The 22,833-nt window shown below is 41.5% G+C and overlaps 2 protein-coding genes across 8 annotated transcripts in view; one reads left to right on the forward strand and one right to left on the reverse strand.

The window, feature by feature from the left end:
- Positions 1-20,801, reverse strand: part of LOC114593894 (uncharacterized) — a 43,181-nt gene extending 22,380 nt beyond the window's left edge. The window contains exons 1-2 of the transcript XR_013392304.1: positions 20,266-20,801; positions 19,481-19,503 (exon numbers count right to left, since the gene is read on the reverse strand). The gene's annotated coding sequence lies outside the window, so the exon portion shown is untranslated. The remainder of the gene's footprint in view (positions 1-19,480; positions 19,504-20,265) is intronic.
- A 247-nt stretch (positions 20,802-21,048) lies between these two features.
- Positions 21,049-22,833, forward strand: part of PHIP (PHIP subunit of CUL4-Ring ligase complex) — a 64,747-nt gene continuing 62,962 nt past the window's right edge. For 3 of the 7 annotated variants that reach the window (XM_028722819.2, XM_028722821.2, XM_028722820.2), the window contains exons 1-4: positions 21,143-21,373; positions 21,501-21,559; positions 21,666-21,695; positions 21,899-21,958. In XM_028722819.2, coding sequence (XP_028578652.2) covers positions 21,301-21,373; positions 21,501-21,559; positions 21,666-21,695; positions 21,899-21,958 — 222 coding nt within the window. In that variant the 5' untranslated portion in view covers positions 21,143-21,300. Of the gene's footprint in view, positions 21,374-21,500; positions 21,560-21,665; positions 21,696-21,898; positions 21,959-22,833 lie in introns of all 7 variants that reach the window. The other 4 variants (XR_013392299.1, XM_077926201.1, XM_077926200.1 and 1 more) reach the window with 2 other exon arrangements.

Here is a 22,833-nt window from a genome sequence, read left to right on the forward strand (position 1 = left end):
GAAGCCAGATATTGGAAGATTCAGGGAAGACAAAAGGAAATATTTATTTACACAAATCTTTCTTTAAACTGTATAATTTGCTACCACAAAATGCAGTAATGACTACAAACTTGGATGCCTTTCAAACCATTAAACTTTATTTTGTTTTACACTGTTTAGGTCACTGCAACTTAAGAAGCAGCTCTTGGTGTTTACAGAATATTTAATTAACGGATTTATACCGTTAGCAATACTTTCAGACAATTTAACAAAAGCAAGATATAATACCGAAGTAAAAATAAAGCATAGTTTATATGTTAAAATAGCACACAGTGACGAAAAGATGGTGCAGCTGGTGTCAGACAAACATGTCTCGAAAGGGAATTTGATAGACTGAGCACCACAACTAACAAGGCTTTCTCTGGGTGCCACCCACCTGATTTCACTAGTAAGGTGAATAAACCCTCTCTAAAGTGGAAAAACATTGTCCATAGGACCATACTACCTAAATAGTGCTGAGAGAAATGAGGAAGAGGATGGTAACCCCCAAGATAAAATGGAGAACCCAGACCTTGGGATTAGGCTCTTAAGAGTTCTAACTCAACACAACCTAGTAAGAGATGCCTTCCTGAAAGTGTCAGTACCCTCCAGGAGCCTCTGATGAATAGCATACAATCAAACATAACTGCATGAGTGCTAGTTAGTGCATGAAGGGATTAAGACTACAGAGCTGGATTCCTAGACTCAACTAGGTCACGCCCCCCTTCTCTGATGAGAGAGAAAGTAAAGCCTTCCCTTCCTGTTCCTTCTCTCTCTGTCATGTAACTCACCAAGGAAGACTTGCCTAAGCAAGCGCCAAGCTTTGAACATGTGTTTGAAGCTATCTCTCTGTATTTTTTACCCAAGCGTATTCTGCCTGTATTCTCCATTGCTGCTGCTTCGAGAAATGCATGAATTTGACCTTTGGAACACTTTGTAAGTAAAGCATTTAAAACTTATTTAGCAGTGTGTGGGCTGTTCATTGCAAGAGGGGTAGAAATAGGAGCACTGTTTCCAAGCAGACTAAACGGGATAAAAGGGTCTAACAACCTATATTCCCAGTTTAAACTCACAAAAGTTTAGCAGCAGTAAACTCTGCTACTGCCCCATGTTTTGAATCGAGGCACCCAACCGATGCATTTATGATATTATTCACCCCACACACGTGGGTCGCAGGGATTCATATTTTTCCTTCCAAAGATAACAAATCTAATATCTTTGAATTGAAACGCGGTGTAAATTGTACTTGGAGCAGACTCGTTTAAATTAAAGGGGTTTTAGTTAATCACGAGCATCCAAAGTCCTACTAATCCACACCGGATTCAATCCATTGTGAGTAAGGAAACATTATTGGTATCAGCTTTTCAAACAAACAAGATTTAGTGGCTGTGTTTCAATGTACTATGAAACAATGATACTATGTGTAAGGGACAGAGCTGGAAATTGTCAGTGCTTTTTCTGGGAGTAGGGTTTACGTTATTCTGTAGACGTAATATGCACACACAATATTTTGTTGCACGGGAAATGAAGAAAGCTGCTTTTTTGCTCATCCCCACCCTGCTTCCCAAATCCCTGGCTGTGGTGTTATGGGAACATGAACACAGCAGACCCACACCCTATCAGCTGCCTTCCTAATAAGGGAGCAGGTGCTGTTTATCTGCCTTCGCTTTTGTATCTCTGCTTTCCTGTCTGAAATAAGTCTCTAGCCAGACACATTAGTGTTTTTTACCCTGGAACTCCCTAGGGAATGGAAGTTTTGAGTGTGACTGCTTCCTCATCGATGGTATAGCCTATTTTTAACTTAATCAAAGATGGACAAACATAAGAAGCAAAAAACACTGCAGCTTTTTTGTGTGTGCCGAGCACTGTATGCCTTTCCACCTGCTTCTGTATCAGAGTATTGCTTAGGTGTACATAGATGCTTCTTCTTAGGGTATGTCCTTCAGACCAGCTGTTTTGTATGTTACCAAAGATCATGCAAGGAGCTCTGCATCCTAATCTTCAACCATTATCAGGCTTTTCTAATTTTTTAAACAAGATTTTAAGTAGGGATTCACGCCAACAGAGTTGTGTCAACATCAACCTTGTCCCTCTCACTCCCTCTCTTTGAAAATCATGGTTCAGGAGAGAAAAAGTGAAAACCAATTAATACATACTTTACAAGTGGCTTCAGACTAAAGGAAGCAATCTACTTTGCTGCTGGTCCACTCATATTGCACCATCCTCTCCTGCTGCTTACTGGTAAAATACGCATTTGCACATCCTTGACCTGCTACACACATATGACTGAGCACCCTGTGACTGGGCTGGGCTTCCCATGGAAATGCATGGAGGTATTGAGGACGCAGGTTCTTCATTTCTGGACTTCTGTTAACAAAACACGGGGGGCCCCACAGCAAACCTGATCCCTGTGTTACATATAACAGCTTTCCCCTTTGGAGAAGACTGCACAATAGGTCCAACACACCCTGCTGGCTTTCCAATTGCGTAGCCCAGAGCTTTCCAAACTGTGTTTTGCAACATGTCAGTGTGTTGGCTGCAGTTTGTAGGCGCGTCATGTGAATGCTCCCTGTGCTCCTCCTGGAGCTGGAAATGGGTTAGTTTAACCTCGGGTTTGCTAGTAAAACTGAATTACTACGTGGCTAAATGATGCATGTATAAAAAGTGTGTTACCAACATGAAAAGTTTGGAAAGCTGATGTAGGCCCTCTGTTGCCCCTGCCATTTTACATGAGCTATTTACAACAAAATTGGTTCCTCCATTGCATGTCCTTTTTTCTGATTTTGCCCTGCTAGTGCTAGTAGTTCTTTAAACATCGAAGGAGGAACTTCAAATAACAATGTACAAAATGTGACTGATTTGGGACACCTAAAATGTTACGATTTACAATTTTTTGCACAAGTGTTAGATTCTATCACATTTGTAAACACAAATTGAGGTAAGTACAGTTCTTGAAACCAGAAGTTCTAGAAAACCTTTCTCTGACCTTGACTTTCTTGAGAAGTCTGTTTAGTCAAGTAGGTTTTTATATTATTTTGTTAATAAGTAATTTAATATATTTTTCATATTTTAAAAGGAAAAAAACATTTAAGGATTCAAAACTATTTGAAAACATAGTTTTATTGCAGAATGATGTGCACCAGTAGCCTGGACAATTTCTGACTTTCAATACACACGATAAAGCCTCCTTACTGCAGAAGACCAGTGTCAGGTAATTTGGATCCTACTATAAATGATGGATTCTAGAAAACTCATTCTGATATGTGATTTTGAAGCTGAGTATTATGAAAAGCTGTACTCTAAAGGTTAGATAGCAGGGGAATCTATACTTCTGCGTCACAGACACTGGAAATGGCAGAATGTTGTAATGTGTATTCTTAACTAGAAATCAAGAAAAATCACAGCTTCTTGTTACCAAGATTGAAAGTGCAGCAATGGAAAGTGAAGTAAATCACAATTTTCTGGATCCAACAGGGTAGCTTAAGAATGTCATGGAGCAGCTGATCAACATTACATAATTCTGAGTATGATCTCCAAAACAGACAAGATAACTTTTGTCTTCTGCTTTGAAATGCCGTAGAGTCCCTATGCAGCTCAGGTGGTTAGAAACCATTCTGCCCCTCTCCTGCCCCCCAAATACCCTTGTACCTTAAAAAAAGAAGTTGTTGCCTGTTTATCACAAAACCAAGCTAGGTGGCATCACAAAACACGACTGAAAAATGAACTGTCTAGTTGCTTGCCATTCCTTAGTGTATAGGAGGCGAGGGCTGATCTGTGAAGGAGGCAGGCTAGATGCTGGACTCCAAACCCCTACTGACCTTTTCCTGGCCTGGTACCTTGGGTTACAGATGCTTCAGGTTACAGACGCTGCTAACCCAGAAATAGTACCTTGGGTTAAGAACTTTGCTTTAGGATGAGAACAGAAATCGCCCTGCAGCAGCGTGGTGGCGGCGGGAGGCCCCATTAGCTAAAGTGGTACCTCAGGTTAAGAACGGACCTCCAGAACGAATTAAGTTCTTAACCCGAGGTACCACTGTACTGATTGTCCTTGCTGTAGGATGGCAACTAGAGCGGAGGTTGTAGTAGTTGCAGACAGTAGCAAGTTGGATATGTAGTATGGATGCGGCTTGAAAAGGAGATACATTTTCGGGTTTAGAATAGTGGGCTATGGCTGCACTAAGAATGGATAGATTACTCCGTAGCAAAAAATTAACACGGTCAATAGAATTTTGAACAGCTGAGGTCATACTAATCCTTTTGTACATCTGCAAACAAAATAACCAGGGGATTAAATAGTGAATGAAAACAAACCTTTGCAGTTCTAGATTCCCTCTCTTTCTGCTACCTGAAATTTGCTGTCAGAGTTTGAGCGCCCCGTTTTATTTTTCAACAAACCATGTAGTTGATGCTTGTGTGTAGTTAGTGAGAGTTATTTAAGGCCAGTGAAGAAGAGAAGAAGAGTTTGGATTTGATATCCCGCTTTATCACTACCCTAAGGAGTCTCAAACCAGCTAACATTCTCCTTTCCCTTCCTCCCCCACAACATACACTCTGTGAGGTGAGTGGGGCTGAGAGACTTCAGAAAAGTGTGACTAGCCCAAGGTCACCCAGCAGTTGCAGGTGGAGGAGCGGGGAATCGAACCCGGTTTACCAGATTACAAGACTACCGCTCTTAGAATCATAGAATCATAGAGTTGGAAGAGACCACAAGGGCCATCGAGTCCAACCCCCTGCCAAGCAGGAAACACCATCAGAGCACTCCTGACATATGGTTGTCGAGCCTCTGCTTAAAGACCTCCAAAGAAGGAGACTCCACCACACTCCTTGGCAGCAAATTCCACTGTCGAACAGCTCTTACTGTCAGGAAGTTCTTCCTAATGTTTAGGTGGAATCTTCTTTCTTGTAGTTTGGATCCATTGCTCCGTGTCCGCTTCTCTGGAGCAGCAGAAAACAACCTTTCTCCCTCCTCTATGTGACATCCTTTTATATATTTGAACATGGCTATCATATCACCCCTTAACAACCTCTTCTCCAGGCTAAACATGCCCAGCTCCCTTAGCCGTTCCTCATAAGGCATTGTTTCCAGGCCTTTGACCATTTTGGTTGCCCTCTTCTGGACACGTTCCAGTTTGTCAGTGTCCTTCTTGAACTGTGGTGCCCAGAACTGGACACAGTACTCCAGGTGAGGTCTGACCAGAGCAGAATACAGTGGCACTATTACTTCCCTTGATCTAGATGCTATACTCCTATTGATGCAGCCCAGAATTGCATTGGCTTTTTTAGCTGCCGCGTCACACTGTTGGCTCTTGTCAAGTTTGTGGTCAACCAAGACTCCTAGATCCTTTTCACATGTACTGCTCTCAAGCCAGGTGTCACCCATCTTGTATTTGTGCCTCTCATTTTTTTTGCCCAAGTGCAATACTTTACATTTCTCCCTGTTAAAATTCATCTTGTTTGTTTTGGCCCAGTTCTCTAATCTGTCAAGGTCGTTTTGAAGTGTGATCCTGTCCTCTGGGGTGTTAGCCACCCCTCCCAGTTTGGTGTCATCTGCAAATTTGATCAGGGTGCCCTTGAGTCCATCATCCAAGTCGTTGATAAAGATGTTGAATAAGACCGGGCCCAAGACAGAACCCTGTGGCACCCCACTAGTCACTCTTCTCCAGGATGAAGAGGAACCATTGATGAGCACCCTTTGGGTTCGGTCAGTCAGCCAGTTACAAATCCACTGAGTGGTAGCATAGTCAAGACCGCATTTTACCAGCTTCTTTACAAGAATATCATGGGGCACCTTGTCAAATGCCTTGCTGAAGTCAAGGTAGGCTACATCCACTGCGTTCCCTTCATCTACCAGGGTTGTAATTCTGTCAAAAAACGAGATCAGGTTAGTCTGACATGACTTATTTTTCAGAAATCCATGCTGACTATTGGTGATCACAGCATTCCTTTCTAGGTGCTCACAGACTGTTTGCTTAATGATCTGCTCCAGAATCTTCCCTGGTATTGATGTCAGACTGACTGGGCGGTAATTATTTGGGTCCTCTCTTTCCCCCTTTTTGAAAATAGGTACAACATTTGCCCTCCTCCAGTCTTAACCACTACATATTTAGAAGAACAACTAATTGTACACAAATGGTCCCTTTATACTTTGCTGTGAAAATGCATGACATTATATCAAAGTTTGGATGCAGGTGGCACTGTGGTCTAAACCACAGTGAAATGGTGAAATGAGATTCATTATGAGTTTTTACATATCATTTTTTCAATTGAACCTTTAATAATTTTTAAAATGTAACTATTACTTTATTGGCATTTAATTAGAGGGAAATGGAAAACGCAATCAAAGCTGGTATACCTATAGCATACTACAATGTAAAAGAAAACTATTTTACATTAAGCTAAAGTACCCTAATTTAAGTTGAATAAACACTTTCTTTGCACATTTACTTGGAAGCAGATCCTACTGAAATTAATGGGGCTTTCTTCTGAGTAATTAGGTTTATGTTTGGATACAAATCCCATTGACGAGTCATCCAGCTTAAGTTCTTATTAGCAGTAGTAACTAATCGTGTCACTGGTTTATGTAGACTGCATTAAAAAACTACCACCATCCATTTTTCAAGGGCTGCATCACCAGTCCTACAGTCCTCATCTGTACCGGTATTTTGTTTCTTCTTCAAATGAAATGGTTAATCTCTGAGCAGCAACATGCATAGGTCACTAAGCAGTACGGCAGGCTTTTACATATGGTTTCATCAAAAGGCAGGGTAGAAATTTTGCTTAAGTATTCTTCAGCTGTTCAGAACTGTTTGTTTCCATTACGATGAAATGATAGCTTAAAAGTGGTGTAGTGTTTGTGTTCAGTTTATTTCCCAAAAGCTACCTTCCATTTAGCAGAATATAATTTCTTATATATTCTATTACCTTCATACTGTCTTTAAAGCTGTTTTGACACATTTGGCGCTTTTGCCTGTGTATAATTTCTTGACCCCCCCCCCAAGAACTAAAGGCTTAACTTTAACTTCTGCATCTCTCTCTGCAGTGCCACTTTAAAAGTTGTCAAGTAGTAGGACAGAGTGGGAGGTGATCTGAATCAATGCTTTTAACTTTTCAGTACAGATAGACTGCAAAGGCTTCTCAGCCTTACTGTCTGAATCAACCTGTTTTACACACCTTGCCATCCACCTTCAATAGCAGCTAGCTTTAGAAGGAACTTCTTACAATTAGACAGATCTAGGGGGCTGGGACGTTGGCTGAAATATTTACAACCATAGAAATCCTGTGCAAGAGGAGAAGTGGAAGGCTTGCTGGGAACTTCCTGTTGCGCTACTTGGGGAAGAGCTGTGCTGAAGGGGATTGGTTCAAACACCTGGGCTGCATTCCCAGTTCTTATCTGCTAGTTGGGTTGAGACTCTGCCTGCGTCAGAGGGGTTGCCATTTTGAGAGCCCAAGGAGACAGGGACAAGAGGCCCTGGTATACTTTTGTTGCTAGACAGCCTTAATGAAAAGACTGAGGAGCACCTGAAAGAGAGTCTGGGACCATGGTTCTCAATGGGCGTGGTGTGCCACACTGGTGTGGCAGGAGAGGGTGGAAAGAGTGGTGGGAAGATTCAAGGACAATCAAAGCAACATTTAAACATTTCAGTGTAGTGTAGTATAGTATTAAAAATAACTTTATTTATTTTCAGAATATGGATATGTTTTCAAAATGAGAGCAAGAGCATCAAATGATACTGAGGACTAATAAATAATAATAACATGCTAGTTAATATGCTAATTGCTAATATGCTAAAAACATCTTGAAGGTCCCAGGCCACAGAGAAGTTAGGCTGGCCTCAACTAGAGCCAGGGCTTTTTCAGCTGTGGCTCCGATCTGGTGGAACACTCTGTCACAAGAGACCAGGGCCCTGCGGGACTTGACATCTTTCCGCAGGGCCTGCAAGACAGAGCTGTTCCACCAGGCCTTTGGCCAGGGCACAGCCTGACTCCCTCCCTCGCCAATCTTCGCGGAGCTCTGGCCCAATGGTTGCCAGTGGCTTGAATTAATTAATTTTATAATGAATGATTTTAGAGGGTTGTTTATGCTGTACTTTTGTACTGCTTTAGTGTTGTTAGCCGCCCTGAGCCCGGCTTCGGCTGGGGAGGGCGGGATATAAATAAAATTTATTATTATTATTATTATTAATTAATATGCTAATATGATTTACCAGCTACTTTTAAAATGAGGCTGCATTTTAAATTGCATTTTAACCTGTATTTTAAATTGGTTTTTTCTTTTCTTTTCCTTTCCCCCCTATTATGTTTTTACTGTGATTTTATTGGTGTTAGCCGCCCTGAGCCCGGCTCTGACCGGAGAAGGCGGGGTATGAATAAATTTTATTATTATTATTATGATCCAGAATCACCGTTCGAACATAGTACTAGAGACCAGCAATGGCTATTCTTCTACATTACCAGAGGTAATGTATTTAGTGTTAACTCCGAAAGTGTATACTCGATTCTGACCAAATCAAGCCTCCTGGTGTATATTGTGCTCTGGTTTGGAGGCTTAGTACCCACCCCTTATGCTGTCATGACTTAGCTGAATAGAGGTCAGGTGAGTGGCACAGCCTCAACACTGTCCACTACTTTCTAATGCTAGAGGTGCAGCCCTGGCCTTTTATATGGCAAGTCAGCTGTAGCTAATGTGTCACGTTATTTCACGTAGAGAGCTGTATTGCCAGAGCAGACTGTGTGATGACTGAGATGCTGCTATGTTGCTGAACATAAATAACTATATAATTCCTATCATCACACACACTATTATCTACTGCACAACAGCAACATTTGCTGGTGGTGTTAAGACACATTCTGCTGTGATCTCACCAGCCAGCTAGGGACACAAATATCGTGGCAGTGCTTTGACTCGGCACAACCTAGAAGACGACAAGTAGACTGGATTTTAATTCAGGAATAATTTCAGCAGCTCACCTGCTGCCAATAGAGCTGACATTTCTAAAATAAAGCTCTGCCTCAAAATAATGTTTTGTTTTAGACGGCAGTAGGACTATATGATATATAAGAAAGGGATTATTATACTTTTACTTTTCAGGGCAAGCACAGAAGAAAAGCCTCACTCAGCAGGTTTCTTCACATTAACTACCTTTTGGACAGAAACCTGCAGCGAAGCTTGCAAAAAACACTTAATACATAATTTACTATTGAATGAATGCACCGATTTGGGTGTTCTAATTAGAGCATTTACTATACAGCAGTGGTGCAGGTAGATAATTTCGGAACCTGGACTTAATGGTCTTACAAGCTACCCCCCCCCCTTTAGATGGCCGCATGTATTACCTCAGTTGTGAAACAGAATTAACATTTCTCTCCTCACCGCCCCAGGTCATTCTATGCTTTACAGCTGCTTCTATATTCCTGATATGTGAGATTGAAACACAGACAGCCCCAATTTAAACAAGAAATATTCTGAGCAGGTGTAGTTTCATGTTTTAAATTCAGTTAAATAATAGGATCATTGTGACTATGGGAATAAAATGGAGTTTGCTTCTGTTGCCCTGCTGCTACGCACATTTTTTGTGTGAATGCACATCATTTTGCTGTGGAAAATATGTGTGTGTGTGTGTATAAAATAAATGATGATGATGATGATGATGATAATATAAATAAATAAATAAATAAATAAATAAATAAATAAATAAATAAAGGTCTAGAACTCTGTAGACATACACACTGTATTTACTTGAATGTAATGCACACCTTTTTGGGCCAAATTACGTCACGGAAATTAGAGTGCACATTAGATTTGATGGTGCATTTACATTTGCTAGTAAATACTTCTTTGGTTTCAAGGTTTTGAAAATTGAGGTGCACATTAGAGTCACATAAATACGGTATTAAAAAGAATTGCAACAGTCAGCATCAGCACCATGCTGGTCCAGGTACTGGCACCAGGCCTGCTTGCTGCTGCTCCTATCACCTACCACTCACTAGTTGTTGTCTGCAGCTGAAATACTAAGAAATACAACAACTGATTATCAAATTAAACAAACACTACACTTGGATCTTCGGAAAGCAGACCATAGAGGTATGCATTTTTTAAAAAGAGTACCGCTTATTCATCTATGCAGATAGAAGTGTGTTGTGCTTTGTGTGTGTGTGCACGTGGGGAGGGGTGGGGAAGTGCTGAAAACCCAGTATCCATCCCACAAAAGATGCTTTAATTAATTTATTATTTTAGGAATTTATACCCCAACTTTTTCATAAAAATGTTTGGCTTCCTCCAGGATACCAACAATAATTTATTTGTTTTAAAATCCTTTTTTACCTATAATAATAATAATTGTAGTAGTAGTAGTAGTAGTAATAATAATAATAATAATAATAATAATAATAATAATAATAAATCACAGTAAATGCAGCAGGAACAAAGTCAGGAAAGGCTCAATATGCTGGTATTAATTGCCAGGCAAAGCCTAGAATAGGAAGTAGTCATTCAGCAAGTGCCAGTAATGAAGGAAAAGTAGACGCTTGCCTTATCTCAGAAGAGGAGCTTTTCTATAAACCATGTGCAATAACAGAAAACATCCACCTCTTTCTTGTTGCAAATAGACCTCCACTGACAGTGGAACAAACAGGAGGGCCTCATTTGACAATCTTAGGGGAGAAGGCATACCCTTAGAGAACCTGGTCAGAAGTTGCTTACGGCTTTATAGATAAATATCAAAAGCTTAAACCTGGCCCAGTAGCATGCTAAAACCAGTTCAATTTTTTAAAAAATAAAAAAAATGGTGTCGCAAATTTGCAATAAATTACCCCAATTAGAAAGCTAGCCATTGCATTCTGCACTAACTGCAGTTTCCCGACTGGCGTTAACAGCAGCCTCACCACAAATACAATTAAAACAACCCAAGAATGGCAAAATTAAGGAGGCAAAGATAGTAGCTAAAACAATAAAAACATGCATTGCAATGAATGCATTTGCATAACGGGTGAATATAAAATGCAATGAACAGGCAAATAAGTGATGCATTAAAAAAAATATTTTTAATTAAAGATTTTAGTTTACAAAAGCACATGCACTGTCGCTTTCTTCAGGTTTTTTCCTACAGATTAGTTACCTTTGCTGTGAAGCCAATGTGAGACATTGGCTTTATATGCAGTATAGGGTTGGGAGGAAAATGGGAGGGGGGGGAACGGGACGAGAGAGGGGGTAGGGTGGTAAAACTTGTGTTCTTTTACGTGTGGGGTTTTTGTGTCAGCATCACTTGGGTAGGTTCTCTTTCTATTCGCTTGTTATGTTTCCTTAGTGGTGAGAGGTTGAGGTGGACAACCAGTTGTTTTTCGTTGTCTACAGTGGGATTTGTTTGTGCATGTGTGAGGGGGAGTTTTTTGGATTAAGTTAGCCCTACTGAATCGTATGCTGTCGGTGGGTTCATGCTGTTGTCTTGTTGGGCTGTGTATAAGTGCTGCATTTTGACTAATAACTAATCAAGGATGTTATTAGCAGGAGGCATAGCTGCTCAGGGCCCCTTCACATGCAAGCAAAATTGGCTGCTGCGCATTACTGCACAGCCACTGTATCCGGAAGTGTAGCCAGTCTTGTAAGTTCACATACATCGCATGCACATATGTGCACATTAAAAACGTGTGAGCAGCCCATCAGAAATTTTCATAATTTCCTTGCTTTATTTCACTCACATGAGATGCTGACCGTACTTGCTTTGTGGTAGTTTGTCACATCAATATATGGGTTTACTTTGCCCACCACCACTTAAATATTTAATTGGCAATTAATATGCTGAATTTTTACTATATTAATCAGTAGGTGCAAATGTTAAACAGCGAGGCTGTGTCTTAAACACACAGTTCTTTTTAAAGCTATTTTGGTTCTAGTGTAACTGTAACGGAGAATGAAAAAGGATATTCTGAGTGATCAAAAATGAACGTCAGCTTTTCCTTAATCCACTGTGTGCTCTCATAGTTCCTTCAATATCTCAAAAAGGCCCCTTCATTTATATCAATTTGAAATTTAAATTTAAATTATTTTGTTGAAAGTCACGATGATTAATCGACTAAAAGGTTTAAAATCGGTAGATAGCTCCACTTATAATATGTAAGCAAAACAATTCAACAGCTGCAAGAGCCAATTCCCAAGAGACAAGACTGTGAAAGCAGACAATATACTGTTCTAACCAAGTAGGAATAATTGATCTTTCCCCCATATATCTTATTGTGACAAATGGAATGTGTTTGTACATTATGTGTTTTACATGTACATTAAACAGACATATGATGTAAGGAAACTGTATACTTGAATGCATAGTGAATAACTGATTTGGAAGTAGCTCATTTAGTGAATGCAAAAACAATAAATATGCGATAAAAGCTTTAGAAATATATTTGAATTCTTAATGGCTTTCAAAGAACTTCTGTTAGATATAACCAGTTCATATTAGTTTTATAAATACTTTATTTAGTGTCAATTGTAGATAGAAATATAAACATTGAACTACATTAAAATACCTACAAATAAAGGAACAATCAGTAGACCTTCCGAGTCACCGAATTAATCATTCTTGAAAGATATTGTTATAACTTTGATAAAGGAAATCTGCAGTAAAACATTATTCCATTCTTCCTTAATTAAGTTGCTTCCTAGCAATGTGATGCTTCAGAAAAAAGTGCTTTCGTATCAGGAAAGGCTTGCATTATGTCCACAGAAAACTTTACTAATCTTGTGTGCCTAAACTCAGTTGGTAGTAGTTTGTGGCCTTATCAAGCTTTTATGTATATATATGATGCTGTCTTATACAAAGTCTTTGGGGCTTTTAAATCTGAAAAAGGCAAGTAAAATAGAGGCATATAAAATTATACACACTGGCAGAAAGTAGAATGTGAATGTTTTCTTCTTCTCCTAATACTAGAACTAGGTAAAGGTAAAGGGACCCCTGACCATTAGGTCCAGTCGTGGACGACTCAGGGGTTGCGGTGCTCATCTCGCTTTATTGGCTGAGGGAGCCGGCGTACATGTGGCCAGCATGACTAAGCCGCTTCTGGCGAACCAGAGCAGCACACGGAAACGCCGTTTACCTTCCCACCGGAGCGATACCTATTTATCTATTTGCACTTTGAAGTGCTTTCGAACTGGTAGGTTAGCAGGAGCAGGGATCGAGAAACAGGCATTCACTCTGTCGCAGAGATTCGGACCGCCAAACTTCTGATCGGCAAGCCCTAGGCTCAGTGGTTTAACCCACAGCGCCACCCGCGTCCCTACTAGAACTAGGGCTCATCAAATGAAGATGAATGTGCAAAAGGAGGCATTTCCTCACACAGCATGTAATTAAAACTACGGAAATTTATTTCACAACATGTAGTGGTGGCCACTAACTTGGAGGACTTTAAAATTCATGCATAAGACTATCAAAGGCTACTAGTCATAATGGCTATGTACTACCCCCAGTGTCAGAGGCAGTATGTGTCTGAATCCAAGTTGCTGGGAACACAAGAGGGAAGAGTGCTGTTGCACTCATGCCCTCCTGCTTATGGGCTTTCCCTAGTTATCTGTTTGGTTACAGTGAGAACAGGGTGCTGGACAAGGTGGTTTTGGTCTGATACCAAAGGACTCTTGTTATATTCTGAAGCCAGGTTATAGGTCCCGCTAGCTCTAGGCAGCCTAATGTGACAGTGGATGGGTCTTTTTGAATGCTGTTACCTGAGACTTTAACTGGAAAGGTTAGGGATTGAACTTGCAACATTCCATGCACACCATAACACTGTTTAAACCTTTCTCCAGAAAGCTCCCCATCCGATACCCAGAGGATTCTTAATAACCATAGGAGACTAGATAAATGGTTATTTACAGAATTTAAAAAGGAATGGCATATGTTGGAAAGATACACAACGGCAAGGTTTTGGATGACCAAGGTTTATGATTCTGGGAACAAGTGCTCCTTCTCTGCCTCACCCCTCAAATCCTGGCTCATTATCTTGGCTTGTTAACTGACAGTAAACCAGAATCATCCTGTTCAGATATAATGGGAACTTGGGCTTACAGCAAGCCAAGAATGAAGCTGCTGTGTGAATGGAAGAACATTTGATCCAAATTCTCGTTCCTGGCTTCATAAACCATGGTTCATCAACTTAAGAAATAGCTTGAACGCTGCCAGCAAATGGTAGTTTAAGATGATGCTAGTGATGTATCTTTAAATGAAATATCTAACGTAAGGAGGCTTAGACTTGAATAACTGTGTAGGCTTGAATAACAGACTTGAATAACAGTAGGCATACACTTCTATGTAACTTCTCCCCATGGGCTTATTATTGATTTTAGATAGTAGCAACTGATGACATTTGTAAAAGAATGAAATATCATGCCATTCCACTCCATACCACCACATATTATTGTTAAACTGTTCTACAGGGCAAGTCACTCATCTGACCAATGTCTTGAAAGATGCAACATATTAAACACAAGGCTGTGTATTAAGATCAGTGCCCTGACTGAGTAACCCCTCAATCCATGTGGAACCCATCTTCCAAGAATTGTTTCCTCACTCTCTACAGATTTGTAGCAGATTCATTTGTGTGTATAAAAATTAACATTACTCAGTTATCCTCTCACATCCTACAGCTTAGGGACTGCACACGGGTAACACTTCAAAAATGTAACATTTAGCTGATCAGCTGTTTAGAAAGAGACAGAGGGTGCTTAATCCAGTCCTCCTGTCCACCAAACAGCCAATTTGGGGGACTCCCCCTCCCCACACCACCTTTGTATCAGGGCACTGGTTCTGAGCTGTTGACACCTCAAATGTTGTTTTCCCTTCTATTATCTTGAGGCTTGCTTGGTGATGATACCAGAAAGCTAAGATCAGGATCAATCTTTGAGAAGGATCTTCTTTGTAACTTTGAGGAACATTTCTGTAGATGCTGTAGAAAGTTGTAACTTTACTCAAGCTTTCTTTCAATCACTCATAGTGAACAAAGCCCTTGACTTCTATGAAATAATCCTAATTTTTGAAATAGATACACAGCATCAGAAACTACATTAGCGTTAGGTAGCTCACTAGTCTGCTGTGTTGTAGCTTCTTAGCAGATTGGTTTAGCTTCATGACAGTAACTGTCATTAAGTAACTGTAGTGAAGTGAGGTAGGCAGCTGCATTTAGGGACAAAAGCCAATTGAAAGCAGTACTGTGAACTAAAAATTACAACTTTCCAAAGGTACAGGCCTTTAGCTATTAACTGACTGTTGCTGCAGGGTCTTCAGACGATGAGTGTTATACTTTGTACATGTGTGTTTTAAAATAGTTTTGTTTTCAGTGCTGTTTTTAATAGTTATTTATTTGTTTTAAATATTTATATTTATTGTGTCTTTTAGTTGTAACTGTATTAATATATGCCGTGAGCAGCCTTGGGTCCCGCACTGGGCAAAAGGCAGCATGTAAATAAAAAAAAAAATAAAAAAAAATAATATGTATCTATTTAGAACTGCTAGTATGCAGGTTTGCTTATTAATTGTCTGAGCCAAACTCAAGATCCTCTGGGATGAGAGTGTTTAGATTCAGCAGATCTCATACTTTCTTTCTAAGCTGGGGCTTTGGTAGTGTAAGCCCCTCACCCTGGTTGGGCTGGAGATAAGGTGGTGGAACTTAGAACAACATAAGTCCCCCAAAAGGGATGATCTGGGAGACAGGGCAAACAAAAACCAACCTGTTCAGCCCAGTCATGTCACCTAGGGCCCACTCCTCAAAACTCATGTCCACACTCACCTGCCAGTTTAGTTGGCAACAGTCCCTCCCAGAGGCTCCTAAATGCCATAACTTCCTGTAGTTATGATTATTCTGCTAGTCCCCACCCACAATACTCACATGTCATGACTGAACTTCTAGGACTGAAATTACATGAAATGTCTAAGGAAAAATGTGCAAATGTTAATCCTGGACAATGTTTACATAATTAGCATTTAGAATACCTTGATGCACACTTGTATGTAAAATTTAACACGAGAGACAAAATAGTAAAAAATAACTATATAGGAAGAGAGCCAGTGTAAGAAATATTAAAAAGGATATGAAGTTCATTGAAAAAAAATGTTTGCAAGACATCTCAACTACAGGCATCACCCCTCACATATATTTTCAGCACTACTTCCCACTATAGAATGTGACAATTTAGGATAACTTTAATTCCCTGACTATGTTTCAGGCCTTTGATTGTGCAACAAATAAATTCAAGAATCTACCCTCACATATTCTCAGTGTATCAGCCCTGGCAACTTGCCCATTGTACTTGTTCCTCGTTACTAAAATTGCAAGTTGAAAAGTACAAAACAGGCAAGGCAAGAGATGTATTGCTCTGGGTTTTTGCAGAAATGTATTTGTATAGTCATTTTAAACAACTTTTCACAACATTCCTCATTTCACCACTTTCCTCAACAGGGTGTGTGCCAGCAAAAACATTTATGCAAATATATTGATAATGCACTATAAGTGGGTCTGAAAATGGTACTGCATAACTTGAGTTATCAATCCATATTCATTAGAGGTCGTTTACTAATACTGTGTTCTACTAGTATGTTAGTTATGATAAATATGTAGAAACATTGCTATTTCCTTTCAAAAATAAAGTATTTCCTGCTATTTTATTGTAACAGTATGTTTAAAGCCAAATGTGTTGTTCCACAAGCAGAAAGCATTTTCTGCTCATGGAAGGGCTATTTATGACGTAGCATTATGTGAAAGAAAGTGCAACACAGTTAGTGCAAATCATTGCACAACCACTTGTGAAAGACAGTTTGCTATATCTCTCTGGTTTCCATTGGTTGGCATTAGAGGTAGCATGAGCGTCACTCTCGGCTTCTATGAACGGAAGGGGGAATTTGATTCTTAAGGATTCCTTAAACCTCTGCTCCAGAGGATTGTGAAACCTTTCAAAAAGCATGGAAGGTTGCTCAGGTTGACTGAAGAAGGAGGGAGAAGTAGATGAAAATCACATTTTTTTCCTTTACATTTGCAAGAGCCTCTAGTAGAATAAAGGCCCTTGCAGATGTGGAAGGGCACCTTTGCATCTAGCTCCAAATCTTCCAGAAATGCTTATAAGTTTAAATCACACATTTGGAAAGCAAGCCCTAATGGATAAGGTGTGAGAAGCTCCCCATTGCAAAGCAAACCTTAATGGCTGGGGTGCAAAGAGTTCTGCATTGCAGGGTGAATATTGCAATGTAGAAATAGTTGCACCCTAGCTCTTAGAGCTTGCTTTGCAGTGGGGAACACCTCTTAAACAACATGGGCCCCCCTATCTCCCTATAATTGATCATATGCCTAGATGCAGCACTTATACACTACAGCAGGCTTCCTCAACCTTGGTCTTCCAGATGTTTCTGGCCTACAACTCCCATGATCCCTAGCTAGCAGGACCAGTGGTCAGGGATGCTGGGAATTGTAGTCTCAAAACATCTGGAGGGCCGAGGTTGAGGAAGCCTGCACTACAGTATGGACCATACTTTATTTGCATACTGTGGTGTACCTCCAGGTACTTTGTTCCATGAAGTTTTCAAACAGTTCATGAAACAATAATAAGCATAGTTGTTCCACTCATGTTTCTTTGGATCCATCCCCCAAAGTGTTTCTCAGCCTTAATAAAAGCATTTTCCTTTGGGGCAATGCCCTTGATGTTTCTCACAATTTCCTGTCTTACTGAAATAAATGTACATACAATGATATGCAGTTAATTATATCTATTTCTAATATTCCAGAAATACTACAGTCAGTGTTATCTACATTTGTTTTAAATACAGCAAATATTTTTATTGTCAAATATTTTTCTAAAGAAGGAAAGAGTTTCATAAACTGCTACTAAAGGTCTTTCAATTTCTCTGTAAAATATGGTGTTGCATCTACCATGGGGAAAACAAATCTTTGTAAGTTTCCTGAAACTCAGCAACCCTACAGTAATGAAAGGAATGCCAAACATTCATTTTCAGAAAGTTAAATTAAAACCATGTTACTACCACCTGTAATTATAATGTGATTTTGTAAAATTAAAACCATAACGTTACTAGTTAAGACTACATTGTTACATATTTTAAATAGCTATTTTATTATGAAAAGGGGAATCTTACTTGTGTAGCACAAACCTCATTATAACAGAAGCAGTTCACAAAGAACCTATTACTTCTCAATGACAGTGGAACTAAAATATTTCTCTTTAAGGATAATGCAACTCGACACAAATGCAGGAATTTCAAAATATACTACTGGAGACCGTGTGAGAGATTTCAGAAATACATTTTTCTAGCAAAGAAAACAATAACATTACTGGGACTTAGCACAATGCACTACTGAGATATCACTGATAATAAGCAGTTACAATTAAAAGAACGAACAAACCTCAACATCCTCTATTCTAAATGTACAATACCAAAATAATTCTAAGACTTATGTAGAAGAAAAAAACAACTTGCATGCAAAACAAAAGCCAATGATCTTATTGCAGAGAAATAATTTTAAAATGATAGAATTGCACCCTCTGCTTGTATTTTTAGTGTGCTATACTGGTGATAATAGAAATGTTAGTGTTTTTGTATGTGAATTCAATCAACAGAATTATTGTGGGATATATAATACAAAAAAGGAAAGCCTTTATAGTCACAATAATCTTTCTTCTAATTAAAAACTAATTTCTTTCAGAGTAAGTAACATTGAAATACAGATCCAATATCAATAGATCATAATTCATATAAATACCTTAGCTATATTTGTACACATATAAGCAACCATAAAAAGAGCAGGATAAACTTGCAAATCTTATTAGCACTGCCTATTAAGGTCTTTATTCACATTCTACATCTCAAATATAAGGCTCCAGAGTAACTGAAAAATATAGTACTTTATTAAAAGATTGATTAAATTAAAACCTTCATACAATTCTATAATGTAAAATAAAAGTATCAGGTTCAAATGGGGGCCACAAAAATAGTAGGAAAATGAAATGGTGAAGATACTAAAACAGAAAAGCTTGTAGTACAAAATCACTTCAGTTCTAACTTAATATTAATCCTGTATTAATTTGTTACTCATCTCAGGATGACATGTGTACCTTCTAGATATCAATTTTTCTAATTCCAGAAATAACTAAAAGCAGTGTGGGACTTACTGCAAATCATACCTTCATACATTTTCCAGATATATGCTTTCTCTTTTTTGTGATATGATGCAAAAGTCTACTGTAGCAATTGCTCTTGCAATGCAATCATATTCAAGTTTACTCAGAAGGAAGACCCACCGAGTTTAACAGGGCTTATTTCAGGGTAAGTTGGTGTAGGATTGCAGTCTTACTACAGTTCCAGTTTTGTGCTGAAATAAGCATATATGCAGCCTCTTTTGTGAGCTGGGGCCTTAATAACTTGACACTTATAAAATCATTAATACAACGTATTATATAATTATTTACTTGAAAACTACATACCTTATTTTCGTTCAAAGCTGCAACTTGGGAGAGAGGAAATCATTTTAGGTTAGCATAGTTCGAGCATCTCTGGAACATATCACTGTAGCTTTACTGTATTTGATGAGCAGTTTTAACTGATTTGCACTAATTGCTTAAATGGCCGCTTTTTCTTTCTTTTTTGGAATACAAAAATTGCCCTATGCCCAACTTTCAATCCCAAAACATTGATATATTACATAACATATGCTGACCACTGTTTACTCTGATAAAATTCAAACTGTAGCACATCATGCCTCTAAAGGCACTTCCCTAAGATGGAAATAAACACTTTAGGCAGGTGAGCCCTGTTCATTACCTAAATACAGCATGAAACACAAAATGTAAATGTAACCATTAATCATGCGATAACCCTTCTGTATGTTATCGATCCAGCTGTAAATTACCTCAAGTCCAGCCATAGGTTGCATCCATTTTCATCCTTTTCACTTGTCTGCTTTCATAATAATATTGCTGTCTTAACCCGCCGTCTCCCACTATCTAAGTAATAAACCAGGGCAAACGCAAATGTTGACATTGCACCTTTTAATAACACCAGGAAGTCACTTCATGCTCCTCTTTTAAGCCAGAGGGAGAGAGTCAATAACAAAGGAAAAGCTGTAGAGACAAGGCGTATGAAAAATATATATACATTTTTATTTCTTCCTTACACACATACATATAAACACGCTCGCCCACCCCTAATGAGTAACACTTCGGAAAGAGGAAAAAAACAAACCAAAGCCACGCATGACATTGCAACTTACAAGCAGATGGGAATCTGTAGCATTTAAAGGCGACAAGGAGGCATGTGGAAGAAGAGAGAAAGCCTGGAGAGGACGGGCCCGACCTGCTCACCCCCCTCCCCCAGCAGGCCCTGGCACGGCGAGCGCCGAGAGGAGCCTCTCACGCCCGCTTCGCCCAGTGGGGCCTGCGGTCCCTGGGGGCATTTTTTTTTTGCCTCATTCGGTTCCTAGTTCGGCTACATTGAAACTGAGCAACTTCCAGCGCCACCGCCGCCAAAGGGCCTCTCTCGCGCACAACCCCCCCGCTTCCATCGCTCCTCCCGCCTCCGCGCGCGCCGTATCCCTCCGCCGCCGAGGCCTCCCAGCCCTTCTCTTACAGAGAAAGCGCCTTTCAGCCGAAGCTGCCCGCCCACCCATCCACACCCCGCCTCTGCCCGCTCGCTCCGACATCTTCGCTCGGCTTTCCCCCCACTAGTCCGGAGCGAGCTTCAGCTCGAGCGCGTTGTTTTGTGTGGGGAGGGGGGGGAGGAGGAGGGGGAAAAAGAGAGGCAGGGCTCTCTAGGGCGGGGAGCGCAATACCACCACCACCCAACCCCGGGGAAGGCGACCTGAAGGAAAGGGAGTGAAGGGGGTTGAGGAGGGGGGGCGTGTGCGTGTTTGTGTGTGCGCGCGCCCGCCCTGAGGGGAGGGGGGCTGGGACTCTTTGTCTCGGCGGAGGGATCGCGTTCTCTACTCCGCCCGCTCTCTCGCTCGCTCGCGCCCGAAGCTGGCTGGCTGGCTGGCTGACGAGAGAGGCAGCAGCAGCAGCAGCAGCAGCGCTTGGGTTGGCGGCGGGTTTTGCTGCGAGTTGTTGTTTCCTCCTCCTGCTGCCGCTGCCGCCGCCGCTGCTACTGCCGCCCGGGGCTTGAATGGTGGAGCCGAGCGCCTCGCTGCTGCGGCTGTTGCCGCCGAACAAACAGTGACAGCTCCCGGGCGAGCGCCGTCGTCGTCTTCGGCTCGCAGGGCCCCGCCGCCGGGGGAGCTCGGCCTCAGCCAGCCGGGCTCCTCTCGCTCGCCATGTCCGGGGACGGCGGCGGCGGAGGCGGCGGGAGCAACAACAGCGGCAGGCACTCGGCGGAGCTGCGAGCGGGTAAGTGAGGGGCCGGGCTGCCGCCTCCTCCTCCTCCAAGGCCGTGTTTCTCCCCCCCCCCTCTCACGGCGCGTGTTCGCCTTTCTCAACCCCCCCGTTTTCGCCCTTCTTCCCACCCCCCCTGCAGAGCTCTATTTCCTCATCGCCCGCTTTCTGGAGAACGGACCCTGCGAGGAAGCGGCTCAGGTAAGCGCGCTGGCGCCGGGGTCTGGGCCTGCGGGGTGGGCTGCTGCCGCCTCCTCCTCCGGCTTCTGACGGCCCTCCTTCCGCTCCTCTTTTGTTGCTCCCGCAGGTCCTGATCCGAGAAGTCGCCGAGAAGGAGGTAAGCGCTGCGAGCGCCTTCCAGCCCGGCGCTCTCCATCCGCCTCAGCGCCGGCGGCTGCAACGGCCTCGCCTCCTCCCCTCCCCTTTCCTCCGCCATCCCGGGCGGGCGGGCGCTGCTGGGGCGTCGGGAGGGGGGGTGGGGTGGGGGGCGGCTAGTAGCCCTCGGTGACCGGGGGTGTGTGTCTTTTTTTCTCCCCCCAGTTGCTTCCTAAGCGCACGGACTGGACGGGGAAGGAGCATCCCAGGAGCTACGAGAGCCTAGTAAGAGAAGCGGCCGGTCGGCGTGGTTGCGATGTGATGTACTAGGGAAAGTTTGTGAGCAGCCCTTTAAAAATTGAATTTCCCGCAATTTTTTTTTAAAGCAACTTAAAAAAAAAATAGGAGCCAGTTTTTAAGCTCCCGGTTTTTGCTTCCTGGACGTGGCGGTGTGTGTTGTTTATAAGAAAGCAGATGGTGCCTCCGAAGTCAGAAATCTGGGGTCCCCGAGTTAGGGTAAATAATAATAATCCTACTAATGCGAGAGCCCTAGAGTCACTATGCTAGAAATAAAGGTACGTCATGGATGTTGTGCGGGGAAAGCGAGAGAACAGGGAGGGGAGGAGCGAGCAGGAACTGCTTGCGAGAGGCAGGCAGGCCTGTAGGAGATGGGGGCGCTCTATTCCATGCAGTCTCGCTTCACATACACAATGGGGCTGAGCAGATATTGAGCAACTGTAAGCAGGCTTTATTCAGGGAAGCCCCACAACTTCCTTAAGCTTTTATCTTTTGCTTGGAACATAACTAATAAAAGCTGCTTTGTGGTTGTAGTCTCAGTCAGTATATGCATACAGTAATCTGCTCTTTGTGTCCGAGTTCTGGTAATGTGGAATTTCAGAGCAGAACGTTAGTTTTAAAAAGAGTTCTGTTAGGCAGTGGCAACTTTGTGGACTAGCGTGCTGTTTTATGGAACAATTATTGTGCGTTCATATATCACTTTGGTTGCAGAATTTGTTTTTTCTGTCCTGCGTGTCATTCTGCTTGTCAGTTTTAGGTAGGCTTTGTTTTTTACTCTTGATTGAAGGAGTGCTTGCTTTAAAACAAGTCAGGCTAAACTAGAAGAGGCACTCAGATCTGGTTTTTTGGGGGGAGGAAGTTCA

Source organism: Podarcis muralis, chromosome 3 (assembly GCF_964188315.1).
Source record: "Podarcis muralis chromosome 3, rPodMur119.hap1.1, whole genome shotgun sequence".
Taxonomy (NCBI): domain Eukaryota; kingdom Metazoa; phylum Chordata; class Lepidosauria; order Squamata; family Lacertidae; genus Podarcis; species Podarcis muralis.